The sequence below is a fragment of the Nematostella vectensis genome, chromosome 2 (genome assembly GCF_932526225.1).
Source record: "Nematostella vectensis chromosome 2, jaNemVect1.1, whole genome shotgun sequence".
Classification (NCBI taxonomy): Eukaryota; Metazoa; Cnidaria; class Anthozoa; order Actiniaria; family Edwardsiidae; genus Nematostella; species Nematostella vectensis.
In genome coordinates this window covers 1501996-1519432 of record NC_064035.1, presented here as the reverse complement: position 1 = coordinate 1519432, position 17437 = coordinate 1501996, and the positions used below count along the sequence as shown (strand labels likewise).

Here is a 17437-nt window from a genome sequence, read left to right as displayed (position 1 = left end):
TCATACACACATGGCTCTTCACCTTGTTATCATACACACATGGCTATTCACCTTGTTATCATACGCACATGGCCCTTCACCTTGTTATCATACACACATGGCTCTTCACCCTGTTATCATACACACATGGCTATTCACCTTGTTATCATACACACATGGCTCTTCACCTTGTTATCATACGCACATGGCTATTCACCTTGTTATCATACACACATGGCTCTTCACCTTGTTATCATACACACATGGCTCTTCACCTTGTTATCATACACACATGGCTCTTTGCCTTGTTATCATACACACATGGCTCTTCACCTTGTTATCATACACACATGGCTCTTCACCTTGTTATCATACACACATGGCTCTTCACCTTGTTATCATACACACATGGCTCTTCACCTTGTTATCATACACACATGGCTATTCACTTTGTTATCATACACACATGGCTCTTCACCTTGTTATCATACACACATGGCTATTCACCTTGTTATCATACACACATGGCCCTTCACCTTGTTATCATACACACATGGCTCTTCACCCTGTTATCATACACACATGGCTATTCACCTTGTTATCATACACACATGGCTCTTCACCTTGTTATCATACGCACATGGCTCTTCACCTTGTTATCATACACACATGGCTCTTCACCTTGTTATCATACACACATGGCTCTTCACCTTGTTATCGTACACACATGGCTCTTCACCTTGTTATCATACACAGATGGCTATTCACCTTGTTATCATACACACATGGCTCTTCACCTTGTTATCATACGCACATGGCTATTCACCTTGTTATCATACACACATGGCTATTCACCTTGTTATCATACACATGGCTCTTTGCCTTGTTATCATACACACATGGCTCTTCACCTTGTTATCATACACACATGGCTCTTCACCTTGTTATCATACACACATGGCTCTTCACCTTGTTATCATACACACATGGCTCTTCACCTTGTTATCATACACACATGGCTATTCACCTTGTTATCATACACACATGGCTCTTCACCTTGTTATCATACACACATGGCTATTCAACTTGTCATCATACACACATGGCTATTCACCTTGTTATCATACACACATGGCTCTTCACCTTGTTATCATACACACATGGCTATTCACCTTGTTATCATACACACATGGCTCTTCACCTTGTTATCATACGCACATGGCTATTCACCTTGTTATCATACACACATGGCTCTTCACCCTGTTATCATACACACATGGCTATTCACCTTGTTATCATACACACATGGCTCTTCACCTTGTTATCATACACACATGGCTATTCACCTTGTTATCATACGCACATGGCCCTTCACCTTGTTATCATACACACATGGCTCTTCACCCTGTTATCATACACACATGGCTATTCACCTTGTTATCATACACACATGGCTCTTCACCTTGTTATCATACGCACATGGCTATTCACCTTGTTATCATACACACATGGCTCTTCACCTTGTTATCATACACACATGGCTCTTCACCTTGTTATCATACACACATGGCTCTTTGCCTTGTTATCATACACACATGGCTCTTCACCTTGTTATCATACACACATGGCTCTTCACCTTGTTATCATACACACATGGCTCTTCACCTTGTTATCATACACACATGGCTCTTCACCTTGTTATCATACACACATGACTATTCACTTTGTTATCATACACACATGGCTCTTCACCTTGTTATCATACACACATGGCTATTCACCTTGTTATCATACGCACATGGCCCTTCACCTTGTTATCATACACACATGGCTCTTCACCCTGTTATCATACACACATGGCTATTCACCTTGTTATCATACACACATGGCTCTTCACCTTGTTATCATATGCACATGGCTATTCACCTTGTTATCATACACACATGGCTCTTCACCTTGTTATCATACACACATGGCTCTTCACCTTGTTATCATACACACATGGCTCTTCACCTTGTTATCATACACACATGGCTCTTCACCTTGTTATCATACACACATGGCTCTTCACCTTGTTATCATACACACATGGCTCTTCACCTTGTTATCATACACACATGGCTATTCACTTTGTTATCATACACACATGGCTCTTCACCTTGTTATCATACACACATGGCTATTCACCTTGTTATCATACGCACATGGCCCTTCACCTTGTTATCATACACACATGGCTCTTCACCCTGTTACCATACACACATGGCTATTCACCTTGTTATCATACACACATGGCTCTTCACCTTGTTATCATACGCACATGGCTATTCACCTTGTTATCATACACACATGGCTCTTCACCTTGTTATCATACACACATGGCTCTTCACCTTGTTATCATACACACATGGCTCTTTGCCTTGTTATCATACACACATGGCTCTTCACCTTGGTATCATACACACATGGCTCTTCACCTTGTTATCATACACATGGCTCTTTGCCTTGTTATCATACACACATGGCTCTTCACCTTGTTATCATACACACATGGCTCTTCACCTTGTTATCATACACACATGGCTCTTCACCTTGTTATCATACACACATGGCTCTTCACCTTGTTATCATACACACATGGCTATTCACCTTGTTATCATACACACATGGCTCTTCACCTTGTTATCATACACACATGGCTATTCACCTTGTTATCATACACACATGGCTCTTCACCTTGTTATCATACGCACATGGCTATTCACCTTGTTATCATACACACATGGCTCTTCACCCTGTTATCATACACACATGGCTATTCACCTTGTTATCATACACACATGGCTCTTCACCTTGTTATCATACACACATGGCTCTTCACCTTGTTATCATACACACATGGCCCTTCACCTTGTTATCATACACACATGGCTCTTCACCTTATGGCTTTTCCCCAGTTTTCAGCCTCTCATGCTACCAGTTGATTTGGGTAACATTTCATGCTAAGGCTATCAAATTTGTGTTAAATAATAAAGGAATTTCAAATGGGTCTGCCCCTTTCATGCCACTACAGTACTCTTTCCCAGCTTCACTAATTTAAATTAGTTTAAAAACTGCAATAATTGCAAATGATGTAACATGTGAATAAAATGGTCTATTCTAGGTGTTTACATCTCTTGTCAAGAACAGAGTGTGTTGTCTGTGAGTATGCAGGTTTGTTAAAAGGTTATCAAGGTATATGTGAATACAAATCTAATTATACACCCCTTACCAGAGAATGGACAACCCGAGCCCCACCCGAGAACATCTTACGAGTACTGATATGTCTGCGAATGCTGATGAGAGACTCGGCATACCAGGTACAATATCCATGCAGGACAATAAATGTGTGAAAATGCCTATGGCTGCCCAATACCCACTATATGTGCTACAATAAATATGCAAAAACGGGCTCAGCACAAAACCCACTATATGTGCTATAATAAAAATGCAAAAACGGGCTCAGCATAAAACCCACTATATGTGCTAAAATAAATATGCAAAAACGGGCTCAGCATAAAACCCACTATATGTGCTATAATAAATATGCAAAAACGGGCTCAGCACAAAACCCACTATATGTGCTATAATAAATATGCAAAAATGGGCTCAGCACAAAACCCACTATATGTGCTATAATAAATATGCAAAAACGGGCTCAGCACAAAACCCACTATATGTGCTATAATAAATATGCAAAAATGGGCTCAGCACAAAACCCACTATATGTGCTATAATAAATATGCAAAAACGGGCTCAGCACAAAACCCACTATATGTGCTACAATAAATATGCAAAAACGGGCTCAGCACAAAACCCACTATATATGCTATAATAAATATGCAAAAACGGGCTCAGCACAAAACCCACTATATGTGCTATAATAAATATGCAAATACGGGCTCAGCACAAAACCCACTATATGTCCTATAATAAATATGCAAAAACGGGCTCAGCACAAAACCCACTATATGTGCTATAATAAATATGCAAATACGGGCTCAGCACAAAACCCACTATATGTGCTATAATAAATATGCAAAAACGGGCTCAGCATAAAACCCACTATCTGTGCTATAATAATAAATATGCAAAAACGGGCTCAGCACAAAACCCACTATATGTGCTATAATAAATATGCAAAAATGGGCTCAGCACAAAACCCACTATATGTGCTATAATAAATATGCAAAAACGGGCTCAGCACAAAACCCACTATATGTGCTATAATAAATATGCAAAAATGGGCTCAGCACAAAACCCACTATATGTGCTATAATAAATATGCAAAAACGGGCTCAGCACAAAACCCACTATATGTGCTACAATAAATATGCAAAAACGGGCTCAGCACAAAACCCACTATATATGCTATAATAAATATGCAAAAACGGGCTCAGCACAAAACCCACTATATGTGCTATAATAAATATGCAAATACGGGCTCAGCACAAAACCCACTATATGTCCTATAATAAATATGCAAAAACGGGCTCAGCACAAAACCCACTATATGTGCTATAATAAATATGCAAATACGGGCTCAGCACAAAACCCACTATATGTGCTATAATAAATATGCAAAAACGGGCTCAGCATAAAACCCACTATCTGTGCTATAATAATAAATATGCAAAAACGGGCTCAGCACAAAACCCACTATATGTGCTATAATAAATATGCAAATACCGGCTCAGCACAAAACCCACTATATGTGCTACAATAAATATGCAAAAACGGGCTCAGCATAAAACCCACTATATGTGCTATAATAAATATGCAAATACGGGCTCAGCATAAAACCCACTATCTGTGCTATAATAATAAATATGCAAAAACGGGCTCAGCACAAAACCCACTATATGTGCTACAATAAATATGCAAAAACGGGCTCAGCATAAAACCCACTATATGTGCTATAATAAATATGCAAATATGGGCTCAGCACAAAACCACTATATGTGCTATAATAAATATGCAAAAACGGGCTTAGCACAAAACCCACTATATGTGCTATAATAAATATGCAAAAACTGGCTCAGCATAAAACCCACTATATGTGCTACAATAAATATGCAAAAACGGGCTCAGCACAAAACCCACTATATGTGCTATAATAAATATGCAAATATGGGCTCAGCACAAAACCCACTATATGTGCTATAATAAATATGCAAAAACGGGCTCAGCATAAAACCCACTATATGTGCTATAATAAATATGCAAAAACGGGCTCAGCACAAAACCCACTATATGTGCTATAATAAATATGCAAAAACGGGCTCAGCACAAAACCCACTATATGTCCTATAATAAATATGCAAAAACGGGCTCAGCACAAAACCACTATATGTGCTACAATAAATATGCAAAAACGGGCTCAGCATAAAACCCACTATATGTGCTATAATAAATATGCAAAAACGGGCTCAGCACAAAACCCACTATATGTTCTATAATAAATATGCAAAAAAGGCTCAGCACAAAACCCACTATATGTGCTATAATAAATATGCAAAAACGGGCTCAGCACAAAACCCACTATATGTCCTATAATAAATATGCAAAAACGGGCTCAGCACAAAACCACTATATGTGCTACAATAAATATGCAAAAACGGGCTCAGCATAAAACCCACTATATGTGCTATAATAAATATGCAAAAACGGGCTCAGCACAAAACCACTATATGTGCTACAATAAATATGCAAAAACGGGCTCAGCACAAAACCCACTATATGTGCTATAATAAATATGCAAAAACGGGCTCAGCATAAAACCCACTATATGTGCTATAATAAATATGCAAAAACGGGCTTAGCACAAAACCCACTATATGTGCTACAATAAATATGCAAAAACGGGCTTAGCACAAAACCCACTATATGTGCTATAATAAATATGCAAAAACGGGCTCAGCACAAAACCCACTATATGTGCTATAATAAATATGCAAAAACGGGCTCAGCACAAAACCCACTATATGTGCTATAATAAATATGCGAAAACGGGCTCAGCACAAAACCCACTATATGTGCTATAATAAATATGCAAAAACGGGCTCAGCACAAAACCCACTATATGTGCTATAATAAATATGCAAAAACGGGCTCAGCATAAAACCCACTATATGTGCTATAATAAATATGCAAATACGGGCTCAGCACAAAACCACTATATGTGCTACAATAAATATGCGAAAACGGGCTCAGCATAAAACCCACTATATGTGCTATAATAAATGTGCAAAAACGGGCTTAGCACAAAACCCACTATATGTCCTATAATAAATATGCAAAAACGGGCTCAGCACAAAACCCACTATATGTGCTATAATAAATATGCAAAAATGGGCTCAGCACAAAACCCACTATATGTGCTATAATAAATGTGTGCAAATTGGCGTGGCACAATATCCACTACATGCACTAAATGCAAGAAAATGCATGTAGGACCACTTTATTTCTGTGATAACAGTATATGTTAGCTACTCCAATCTGTTCCACAGGCCGATTTTTTTAATCTTGGAGGAGTAAAGATCCTATCTGAGGTAAATGCTACATAGAAAAAGCTGTTTTCTGTCATCTATTTTGTGATGAGAATTATTTTCTATCATGTGACATGTATTTGGTTTCTGACAGAGGCTTCAGTCGCTGACCGAGAACTACTTGGAAACAGGAGAAGAGCCGTTCACAGTGGATATCCTCAAAGAGATGACAAGTGAGTACCCCTGCATCTAGCCTGCTAGCTGCTCTAGCTAACAAGCTAGGTGTTTACTGACTCTCTAGTGGGTTTATTTCGAGATTACTGTTTTTGGGCTCACGCCACAGGACTACCGAAAACCCCCAAAACTCACAAGAGAGCCAGCTAGCAGTTTGTTACAGATAAAACTGTTTCATTTCACAAATTATTTTGTTTTTGTTGTTTAATTTATATTTTTTAACCAGTCTTTGGCACAAAGCAAAAAAAGCTGTTTTTTTAGTTTTTTAACAGTTTGCGTTTGGAAATCATAAATGAACACAGCAATACCAAGAGCCTCTGTCAGCCGGTATTTTAAAAATACCTGATTGAAATGGATGCTTTGTGTGACCTGGTCTTGAGCGGGAGTCTAAAATGACAGCATGGTTAGCCTTCTTTAACACAAAGCTTAACAGAAATTTTCCCAATTACAGGTATTTGCCAGAAGCTCACAACGGACGTAAAACAGCGAGAGTGGATGGTGGCATGTGGAACACATAAGGTAAACCACCAAGACCAGAAAAAAGCACCCCTGCTGATGGCATGTGGAACACATAAGGTAGACCCCAAAACCAGGGAAAAGAACCCTGCCTGATGGCATGTGGAATACATAAGGTAAACCCCAAAAACCAGAAAAAAGCACCCCTCTTGATGGCATGTGGAACACATAAGGTAAACCCCAAAAACCAGGGAAAAGCACCCCACCTGATGGCATGTGGAACACATAAGGTGAACCCCAAAAACCAGGGAAAAGCACCCCGCCTGATGGCATGTGGAACACATAATGTAAACCACCAAGATCAAGTAAAGCACCCCTCCTGATGGCATGTGGAACACATAATGTAAACCACCAAGACCAGGGAAAAGCACCTTGCCTGATGGCATGTGGATACATAAGGTAAACCCCAAAACCAGGGGTATAGCACCCCTCCTGATGGCATGTAGAATGCATAAGGTAAACCACCAAGACCAGGGGCATAGCAGCCCTTCTGATGGCATGTGCAACACATAAGGTGTTGAAAAGCGCCCCTCCTGATGGCATGACCAGGGAAAAGCACCCCTCCTGATGGCATGACCAGGGAAAAGCATTTAGTCTTCGGGACTCACTGTAACAAGTTTCAACCATGCATTTGGTTTTTAAAACTGTGCTTCAGTTTCCACCAAAGTTTTTTTTGTCGCAATGGTACATGTGAGTTAATCCGTTTTCTTTCCTCGGCAGGCATTGGTCCTATTACTAAGTGCCAATGACGTCATCGTATTACACTGTTCACTCTACGCCCTGATTGGTCTAGCGCAGAGGTACATTTCAATAGTATTGTCATTGTATTGTCATCGTAATTTGCAATACCTCTGTTGTTGCTGTGAGAATCCCTGTGCTGTGATTGGAGAGTCCATCTGTGCTTAGAACCTTTTGGAAGTATCTCTCTTGTTTCAGTGAGAATCCCCGTGCAGTGAAAGGATAGTCTATCTGTGCTTAGACCATTTGGAAATATCTATCTTGTTTCAGTGAGAAAACTCGTGCTGTTATTGGAGAGCTCAACTGTACTGAGACTCTGCTGAGAATACTTCAGGACTACGACGTGCTATCAAAAACGTGAGTCACTCGTGGTAAATGCTTGATATAAAAGGGCTGTGTCATGAGTTTTCCTTGGGCCACGGTCTAATCAAAATTACATTATAAGAGGAGAGACTAAAGCTTTAAAATAAACCACTCGAATCATTTTGGCCATCCGCCTAAAACATTAAAATAATGTTTCATTTATGAATTTTAGTATTGCTCGCCTAGACCCCTTATTGATTGTCTGCTAACCTGTTACACATCCTATGTGCCGATAGTAGCATCTTATTATCATTGATTTATTATTCTCTCTCATACAGATTGTCTGCTAACCTATTACGCATCCTATGTGCCGATAGTAGCATCAGAGAACAGGTCAAGGTTTTTGAAGGGATCCCTATTTGCCTGAGGTACGTTAAAGAAGGCCAATCACGCCACCATTTTACACTCCCGCACGATGCCGAGTCACGCAGGATTCATTTCTATCATTCAAGCGAGTAACTGAGAAACTTTCAATCAGATATCGTAAACCAAGCATCAGATTTAAATTGTAGATATTTATTTTGAAGTGCCTAAATACTCCGAATATTCTGTATTATGATGAGATAGTGATAAGACATCTCTATTTTGTTGGATCTAGATGATGGTAATTATGCCATATATCATCATCATCATTATCATATCATATCATCATATCATATAGTCATCATAATTTTAACGTTGCAGTGATGATAAGGAAGATGTTAATAAAACAATCTACAAACATACCAATGTTGTCTTTCTGCACTAAAATAACTGATCTCTTCCCTTCCAGCTTGTTACATTACGATAACCTTAAATTACTTTGGAATCTGGTGAGTTTTGAAAGCAATATATTCATTATCTTCTGAGTCGCAAAGACGTTTTTATATAGCCTCCATAGCATGTTCATCTTATAGAGCTAAAACATCTCTTTACTAGGTTTGGATCATTGTTCAGCTGGCTGAAGATCCAGATTCGAGTAACGACGTTCGTCTTTTGGGTGGGATACCTCTACTTCTAGCTCTCCTACAGTAAGTACTTTTGCTGTAAAATGTTGTCCAAGTGCCATTGACAGTTTTTAACATGGCAAATCAAGTAGTTAACTGAGTAAAGCACCATGCAACCATCGCCAACATTGCAGGCGAAATCCCGCTCGACAGACCAAAAAATAGGGAAATGAACTGAAACCGCCTGCTTAGATATCGCTAATAAATAAATAAAATTAAAGAAAAATACTACTGGGGAACCCCAACATGGCGTACAAACAGTGCCAGCTTTTCTAGGCCTGTCTAGCCTGTTTTTATGCATTGCTGGGCCCATCAATGCTTTATTTTGGCGCTGTTTTCACTAGGCTTAACACTTTGCTGGGCTCATCAATGCTTTATTTTGGCGCTGTTTTCACTAGGCTTAACACTTTGCTGGGCTCATCAATGCTTTATTTTGGCGCTGTTTTCACTAGGCTTAACACTTTGCTGGACCCATCAATGCTTTATTTTGGCGCTGTTTTCACTGGGCTTAACACTTTGCTGGACTCAACGATGCTTCATTTTGGCGCTGTTTTCACTGGGCTTAACACTTTGCTGGACTCGTCAATGCTTTATTTTGGCGCTGTTTTCACTGGGCTTAACACTTTGCTGGGCTCATCAATGCTTTATTTTGGCGCTGTTTTCACTGGGCTTAACACTTTGCTGGACCCATCAATGCTTTATTTTGGCGCTGTTTTCACTGGGCTTAACACTTTGCTGGGCTCATCAATGCTTCATTTTGGCGCTGTTTTCACTGGGCTTAACACTTTGCTGGACTCGTCAATGCTTTATTTTGGCGCTGTTTTCACTGGGCTTAACACTTTGCTGGGCTCATCAATGCTTTATTTTGGCGCTGTTTTCACTGGGCCTTGCACATTGCTGGACTCATCAATGCTTTATTTTGGCGCTGTTTTCACTGGGCTTAACACTTTGCTGGACCCATCAATGCTTCATTTTGACGCTGTTTTCACTGGGCTTAACACTTTGCTGGACCCATCAATGCTTTATTTTGGCGCTGTTTTCACTAGGCTTAACACTTTGCTGGACCCATCAATGCTTCATTTTGGCGCTGTTTTCACTGGGCCTTGCACATTGCTGGACTCATCAATGCTTTATTTTGGCGCTGTTTTCACTGGGCTTAACACTTTGCTGGACCCATCAATGCTTCATTTTGACGCTGTTTTCACTGGGCTTAACACTTTGCTGGACTCGTCAATGCTTTATTTTGGCGCTGTTTTCACTAGGCTTAACACTTTGCTGGACTCATCAATGCTTTATTTTGGCGCTGTTTTCACTAGGCTTAACACTTTGCTGGGCTCATCAATGCTTTATTTTGACGCTGTTTTCACTAGGCTTAACACTTTGCTGGACATCAATGCTTTATTTTGGCGCTGTTTTCACTGGGCTTAACACTTTGCTGGACTCATCAATGCTTTATTTTGGCGCTGTTTTCACTGGGCTTAACACTTTGCTGGGCTCATCAATGCTTTATTTTGGCGCTGTTTTCACTGGGCTTAACACTTTGCTGGACTCGTCAATGCTTTATTTTGGCGCTGTTTTCACTGGGCTTAACACTTTGCTGGACTCGTCAATGCTTTATTTTGGCGCTGTTTTCACTGGGCTTAACACTTTGCTGGACTCGTCAATGCTTTATTTTGGCGCTGTTTTCACTGGGCTTAACACTTTGCTGGACTCGTCAATGCTTTATTTTGGCGCTGTTTTCACTGGGCTTAACACTGCTGGACTCATCAATGCTTTATTTTGGCGCTGTTTTCACTAGGCTTAACACTTTGCTGGACTCATCAATGCTTTATTTTGGCGCTGTTTTCACTAGGCTTAACACTGCTGGACTCAACAATGCTTTATTTTGGCGCTGTTTTCACTGGGCTTAACACTGCTGGACTCATCAATGCTTTATTTTGGCGCTGTTTTCACTGGGCTTAACACTGCTGGACCCATCAATGCTTTATTTTGGCGCTGTTTTCACTGGGCTTAACACTTTGCTGGGCTCATCAATGCTTTATTTTGGCGCTGTTTTCACTGGGCTTAACACTTTGCTGGGCTCATCAATGCTTTATTTTGGCGCTGTTTTCACTAGGCTTAACACTTTGCTGGACTCATCAATGCTTTATTTTGGCGCTGTTTTCACTGGGCTTAACACTTTGCTGGACCCATCAATGCTTTATTTTGGCGCTGTTTTCACTAGGCTTAACACTTTGCTGGGCTCATCAATGCTTTATTTTGGCGCTGTTTTCACTGGGCTTAACACTTTGCTGGACTCATCAATGCTTTATTTTGGCGCTGTTTTCACTGGGCCTTGCACATTGCTGGACCCATCAATGCCTGTACATGTTGTTTTCCGCCATTTGATAGTTCTCTCTATAAACAGGGAATGCCGTGATCGTAAAAGCACCACTGATAGTGGCTACTTTAGTAATGGCGAAATGCGCTCTTCGGCGAGTAGTGAAACCACGGTGAGATAGTTTTTTACTTTTGACTGTGGTGTTGGTTTTTGGTTTAATGACAAACACCTATGTGTTATGTTTAGAATGAAATGGAACCATTTGAAGAGCAGATTTCACTTAAATGTGGTAAGTATATTTATATTGTTTTTATGCTTGAAACAGGGCTTCTGTAATTACGCGCTTGTGCGGAAGCGCGTAATTTGGCTTTTCCCGCGAAATTTGGCTATATTTTGAAAGACAAAACATTTTATTGAACAGCTGATGTGTTCTTTTAGGGTTCTTACCTCTATTTCTCTTTAAAAAAAAAGAGATATTCTTCGTAAAAGTGCGATATTTCGAACTGAATTTCGAAAACAAATAAAATGACTAGGCGTTCTTTGCTAAACCGCGAATGCCTAGGACTATGATAAAATACCTTTTTTAATTGGCTGGTGGCTAGGAGCCAATGAAAACTTGCCTGAGATATTTTCACGCAAAAAAATTAACCTTTTCAAGTTATTTCGGTGCTTTCCTTCGGTACAAAATGTAGTTTGGGCGTAACAGTTGATATTCCATGTAATTTAGCGCGTAATTCAGTAAAGAATCCCGCAAATTTTTGATTTTTAAAGAAAAATGTATGCAAAATCCTGCGTAATTTAGCGCGTAATGATTGATTTTCCGCGTAATTTAGCAAAGAATCTCGCGTAATTTTGAGTTTTTTTCCGCGTAATTCCAGAAGCCCTGTATCTTTTAAATATTTTATTCTTGTTGCTTTTTGTTGTTGTAGCTGTGTTTTGTATTTTTTTAAATATTTCTTATTCTTGTTGATTTTTGTTGTTGTAGCTTTGTTTTGTATCTTTTAAATATATCTTATTCTTGTTGTTTTTGTTTTTGTTGTTGTTGTAGCTATGTTTTTTATCTTAAATATTTTATTCTTGTAGTTTTTATTGTTGTTGTAGCTGTGTTTTGTGTCTTTTAAATATTTTATTCTTGTTGTTTTTGTTTTTTGTAGCTGTGTGCGCCGCCCTGACCGAGCTTGTGTTGAATGACACGAATGGACAACAGATTGTACAGCATAATGGCGTCTATCTACTGGGGGTCCTGATTCTACCACAGCAGCGAGAGACTGGGGACGAGGCAGCAGCCGTAGACAACCTGCAGGTACTATGCCTTTACCGTGTACAAGCGACAAGTTGCAGGCAATTCCCATGTACAGTGTCATGCGGCTTAACATGCGTGCAGCAAGTTGCAGGCAATTCCCATGTACAGTGTCATGCGGCTTAAAATGCGTGCCGCAAGTTGCGGGCAATTCCCATGTACAGTGTCATGCTGTTCAAAATGCGTGCCGCAAGTTGCGGGCAATTCCCATGTACAAGCCTCATGCGGTTCAAAATGCGTGCCGCAAGTTGCGGGCAATTCCCATGTACAGTGTCATGCGGTTCAAAATGCGTGCCGCAAGTTGCGGGCAATTCCCATGTACAAGCCTCATGCGGTTCAAAATGCGTGCCGCAAGTTGCGGGCAATTCCCATGTACAGCGTCATGCGGTTCAAAATGCGTGCCGCAAGTTGCGGGCAATTCCCATGTACAAGCGTCGTGCGGTTCAAAATGCGTACCGCAAGTTGCGGGCAATTCCCATGTACAAGCGTCGTGCGGTTCAAAATGCGTGCCGCAAGTTGCGGGCAATTCCCATGTACAATGCATGCGGTTCAAAATGCGTGCCGCAAGTTGCGGGCAATTCCCATGTACAAGCGTCCTGCGGTTCAAAATGCGTACCGCAAGTTGCGGGCAATTCCCATGTACAGGCGTCGTGCGGTTCAAAATGCCGTACCGCAAGTTGCGGGCAATTCCCATGTACAAGCGTCATGCGGTTCAAAATGCGTGCCGCAAGTTGCGGGCAATTCCCATGTACAAGCGTAATGCGGTTCAAAATGCGTGCCGCAAGTTGCGGGCAAATCCCATGTACAAGCGCTAGTTGCGGGCAAATCCCATGCACAGGCATCACGCGTTTCATGCAGTACAGGGAGGGAACAAATTGACCGTGAAAATATTTATATCGCTATTTGTATTTCTTTTTCAGAAAAGTGCATTTCGCGCGTTGAGGTAAGTGCTGTGTCTATAGTCTGCTAAAGGGAGTGCGGTCACGCTAACGTGCCTTGATTTATTCACCTTCAGGTTTTTGTTCAGCATGGAACGTAACAGACAGCTTTTTAAAAGGTAGGATTGTCGGGATGGTGTCTTGTCATGATCGTGCCGTGATCGTGCTGTGATCGTGTCGTGATCGTGTCGTGATCGTGCCGCGATCGTGTTATGATCGTGTCGTGATCGCTGTTATCGTGTCGGTTCCTAGAGTCCCGATTAGGCAAAACTCTTTGACAATTATTTTATTATTATAATTTATAATAATTGTTATAATATTATTTAATTATTGCTACAGGGTGTTCCCTCCAAAGCTGTTCGAGAAATTTATCGATGTGGGACATTATGTGCGCGATCTAAACGCATACAAAGGACTTGTTGAACAAGTCAACCATTTACCCGTAAGTATAACATGTCTTTTTATTTCACGAGCCGCTTGCGATGTGTAAAGTATAACATGTCTTTTTATTTCACGAGCCGCTTGCGATGTGTAAAGTATAACATGTCTTTTTATTTCACGAGCCGCTTGCGATGTGTAAAGTATAACATGTCTTTTTATTTCACGAGCCGCTTGCGATGTGTAAAGTATAACATGTCTTTTTATTTCACGAGCCGCTTGCGATGTGTAAAGTATAACATGTCTTTTTATTTCACGAGCCGCTTGCGATGTGTAAAGTATAACATGTCTATTTATTTCACGAGCCGCTTGCGATGTGTAAAGTATAACATGTCTTTTTATTTCACGAGCCGCTTGCGACGTGTAAAGTATAACATGTCTTTTTATTTCACGAGCCGCTTGCGACGTGTAAAGTATAACATGTCTTTTTATTTCACGAGCCGCTTGCGATGTGTAAAGTATAACATGTCTTTTTATTTCACGAGCCGCTTGCGATGTGTAAAGTATAACATGTCTTTTTATTTCACGAGCCGCTTGCGATGTGTAAAGTATAACATGTCTTTTTATTTCACGAGCCGCTTGCGATGTGTAAAGTATAACATGTCTTTTTATTTCACGAGCCGCTTGCGATGTGTAAAGTATAACATGTCTTTTTATTTCACGAGCCGCTTGCGATGTGTAAAGTATAACATGTCTTTTTATTTCACGAGCCGCTTGCGACGTGTAAAGTATAACATGTCTTTTTATTTCACGAGCCGCTTGCGATGTGTAAAGTATAACATGTCTTTTTATTTCACGAGCCGCTTGCGATGTGTAAAGTATAACATGTCTTTTTATTTCACGAGCCGCTTGCGATGTGTAAAGTATAACATGTCTTTTTATTTCACGAGCCGCTTGCGATGTGTAAAGTATAACATGTCTTTTTATTTCACGAGCCGCTTGCGATGTGTAAAGTATAACATGTCTTTTTATTTCACGAGCCGCTTGCGATGTGTAAAGTATAACATGTCTTTTTATTTCACGAGCCGCTTGCGATGTGTAAAGTATAACATGTCTTTTTATTTCACGAGCCGCTTGCGATGTGTAAAGTATAACATGTCTATTTATTTCACGAGCCGCTTGCGATGTGTAAAGTATAACATGTCTTTTTATTTCACGAGCCGCTTGCGACGTGTAAAGTATAACATGTCTTTTTATTTCACGAGCCGCTTGCGACGTGTAAAGTATAACATGTCTTTTTATTTCACGAGCCGCTTGCGATGTGTAAAGTATAACATGTCTTTTTATTTCACGAGCCGCTTGCGATGTGTAAAGTATAACATGTCTTTTTATTTCACGAGCCGCTTGCGATGTGTAAAGTATAACATGTCTTTTTATTTCACGAGCCGCTTGCGATGTGTAAAGTATAACATGTCTTTTTATTTCACGAGCCGCTTGCGATGTGTAAAGTATAACATGTCTTTTTATTTCACGAGCCGCTTGCGATGTGTAAAGTATAACATGTCTTTTTATTTCACGAGCCGCTTGCGATGTGTAAAGTATAACATGTCTTTTTATTTCACGAGCCGCTTGCGATGTGTAAAGTATAACATGTCTTTTTATTTCACGAGCCGCTTGCGATGTGTAAAGTATAACATGTCTTTTTATTTCACGAGCCGCTTGCGATGTGTAAAGTATAACATGTCTTTTTATTTCACGAGCCGCTTGCGATGTGTAAAGTATAACATGTCTTTTTATTTCACGAGCCGCTTGCGATGTGTAAAGTATAATAACATGTCTTTTTATTTCACGAGCCGCTTGCGATGTGTAAAGTATAATAACATGTCTTTTTATTTCACGAGCCGCTTGCGATGTGTAAAGTATAACATGTCTTTTTATTTCACGAGCCGCTTGCGATGTGTAAAGTATAACATGTCTTTTTATTTCACGAGCCGCTTGCGATGTGTAAAGTATAACATGTCTTTTTATTTCACGAGCCGCTTGCGATGTGTAAAGTATAACATGTCTTTTTATTTCACGAGCCGCTTGCGATGTGTAAAGTATAACATGTCTTTTTATTTCACGAGCCGCTTGCGATGTGTAAAGTATAACATGTCTTTTTATTTCACGAGCCGCTTGCGATGTGTAAAGTATAACATGTCTTTTTATTTCACGAGCCGCTTGCGATGTGTAAAGTATAACATGTCTTTTTATTTCACGAGCCGCTTGCGATGTGTAAAGTATAACATGTCTTTTTATTTCACGAGCCGCTTGCGACGTGTAAAGTATAACATGTCTTTTTATTTCACGAGCCGCTTGCGACGTGTAAAGTATAACATGTCTTTTTATTTCACGAGCCGCTTGCGATGTGTAAAGTATAACATGTCTTTTTATTTCACGAGCCGCTTGCGACGTGTAAAGTATAACATGTCTTTTTATTTCACGAGCCGCTTGCGATGTGTAAAGTATAACATGTCTTTTTATTTCACGAGCCGCTTGCGATGTGTAAAGTATAACATGTCTTTTTATTTCACGAGCCGCTTGCGATGTGTAAAGTATAACATGTCTTTTTATTTCACGAGCCGCTTGCGATGTGTAAAGTATAACATGTCTTTTTATTTCACGAGCCGCTTGCGATGTGTAAAGTATAACATGTCTTTTTATTTCACGAGCCGCTTGCGATGTGTAAAGTATAACATGTCTTTTTATTTCACGAGCCGCTTGCGATGTGTAAAGTATAACATGTCTTTTTATTTCACGAGCCGCTTGCGATGTGTAAAGTATAACATGTCTTTTTATTTCACGAGCCGCTTGCGATGTGTAAAGTATAACATGTCTTTTTATTTCACGAGCCGCTTGCGATGTGTAAAGTATAACATGTCTTTTTATTTCACGAGCCGCTTGCGATGTGTAAAGTATAACATGTCTTTTTATTTCACGAGCCGCTTGCGACGTGTAAAGTATAACATGTCTTTTTATTTCACGAGCCGCTTGCGATGTGTAAAGTATAACATGTCTTTTTATTTCACGAGCCGCTTGCGATGTGTAAAGTATAACATGTCTTTTTATTTCACGAGCCGCTTGCGATGTGTAAAGTATAACATGTTTTTTATTTCACG

At 40.0% G+C, this 17437-nt stretch overlaps 1 protein-coding gene across 7 annotated transcripts in view; it reads left to right on the top strand.

Annotated features, from left to right (window-relative positions):
- LOC5518329 (serine/threonine-protein kinase Nek10) overlaps window positions 1–17437 on the top strand; it is a 40139-nt gene that overhangs the window by 8233 nt on the left and 14469 nt on the right. For 6 of the 7 annotated variants that reach the window (XM_048724118.1, XM_048724120.1, XM_048724116.1 and 3 more), the window contains 16 exons: window positions 3143–3180; window positions 3254–3338; window positions 6528–6569; window positions 6661–6739; window positions 7192–7259; window positions 7977–8056; window positions 8265–8351; window positions 8636–8725; window positions 9130–9169; window positions 9276–9367; window positions 11751–11835; window positions 11910–11952; window positions 12818–12966; window positions 13884–13906; window positions 13979–14020; window positions 14241–14343. In XM_048724118.1, the coding sequence (XP_048580075.1) occupies window positions 3143–3180; window positions 3254–3338; window positions 6528–6569; window positions 6661–6739; window positions 7192–7259; window positions 7977–8056; window positions 8265–8351; window positions 8636–8725; window positions 9130–9169; window positions 9276–9367; window positions 11751–11835; window positions 11910–11952; window positions 12818–12966; window positions 13884–13906; window positions 13979–14020; window positions 14241–14343 (1146 nt within the window). Of the gene's footprint in view, window positions 1–3142; window positions 3181–3253; window positions 3339–6527; window positions 6570–6660; window positions 6740–7191; window positions 7260–7393; window positions 7487–7976; window positions 8057–8264; window positions 8352–8635; window positions 8726–9129; window positions 9170–9275; window positions 9368–11750; window positions 11836–11909; window positions 11953–12817; window positions 12967–13883; window positions 13907–13978; window positions 14021–14240; window positions 14344–17437 lie in introns of those variants that run through there. The other variant, XM_048724122.1, reaches the window with a different exon arrangement.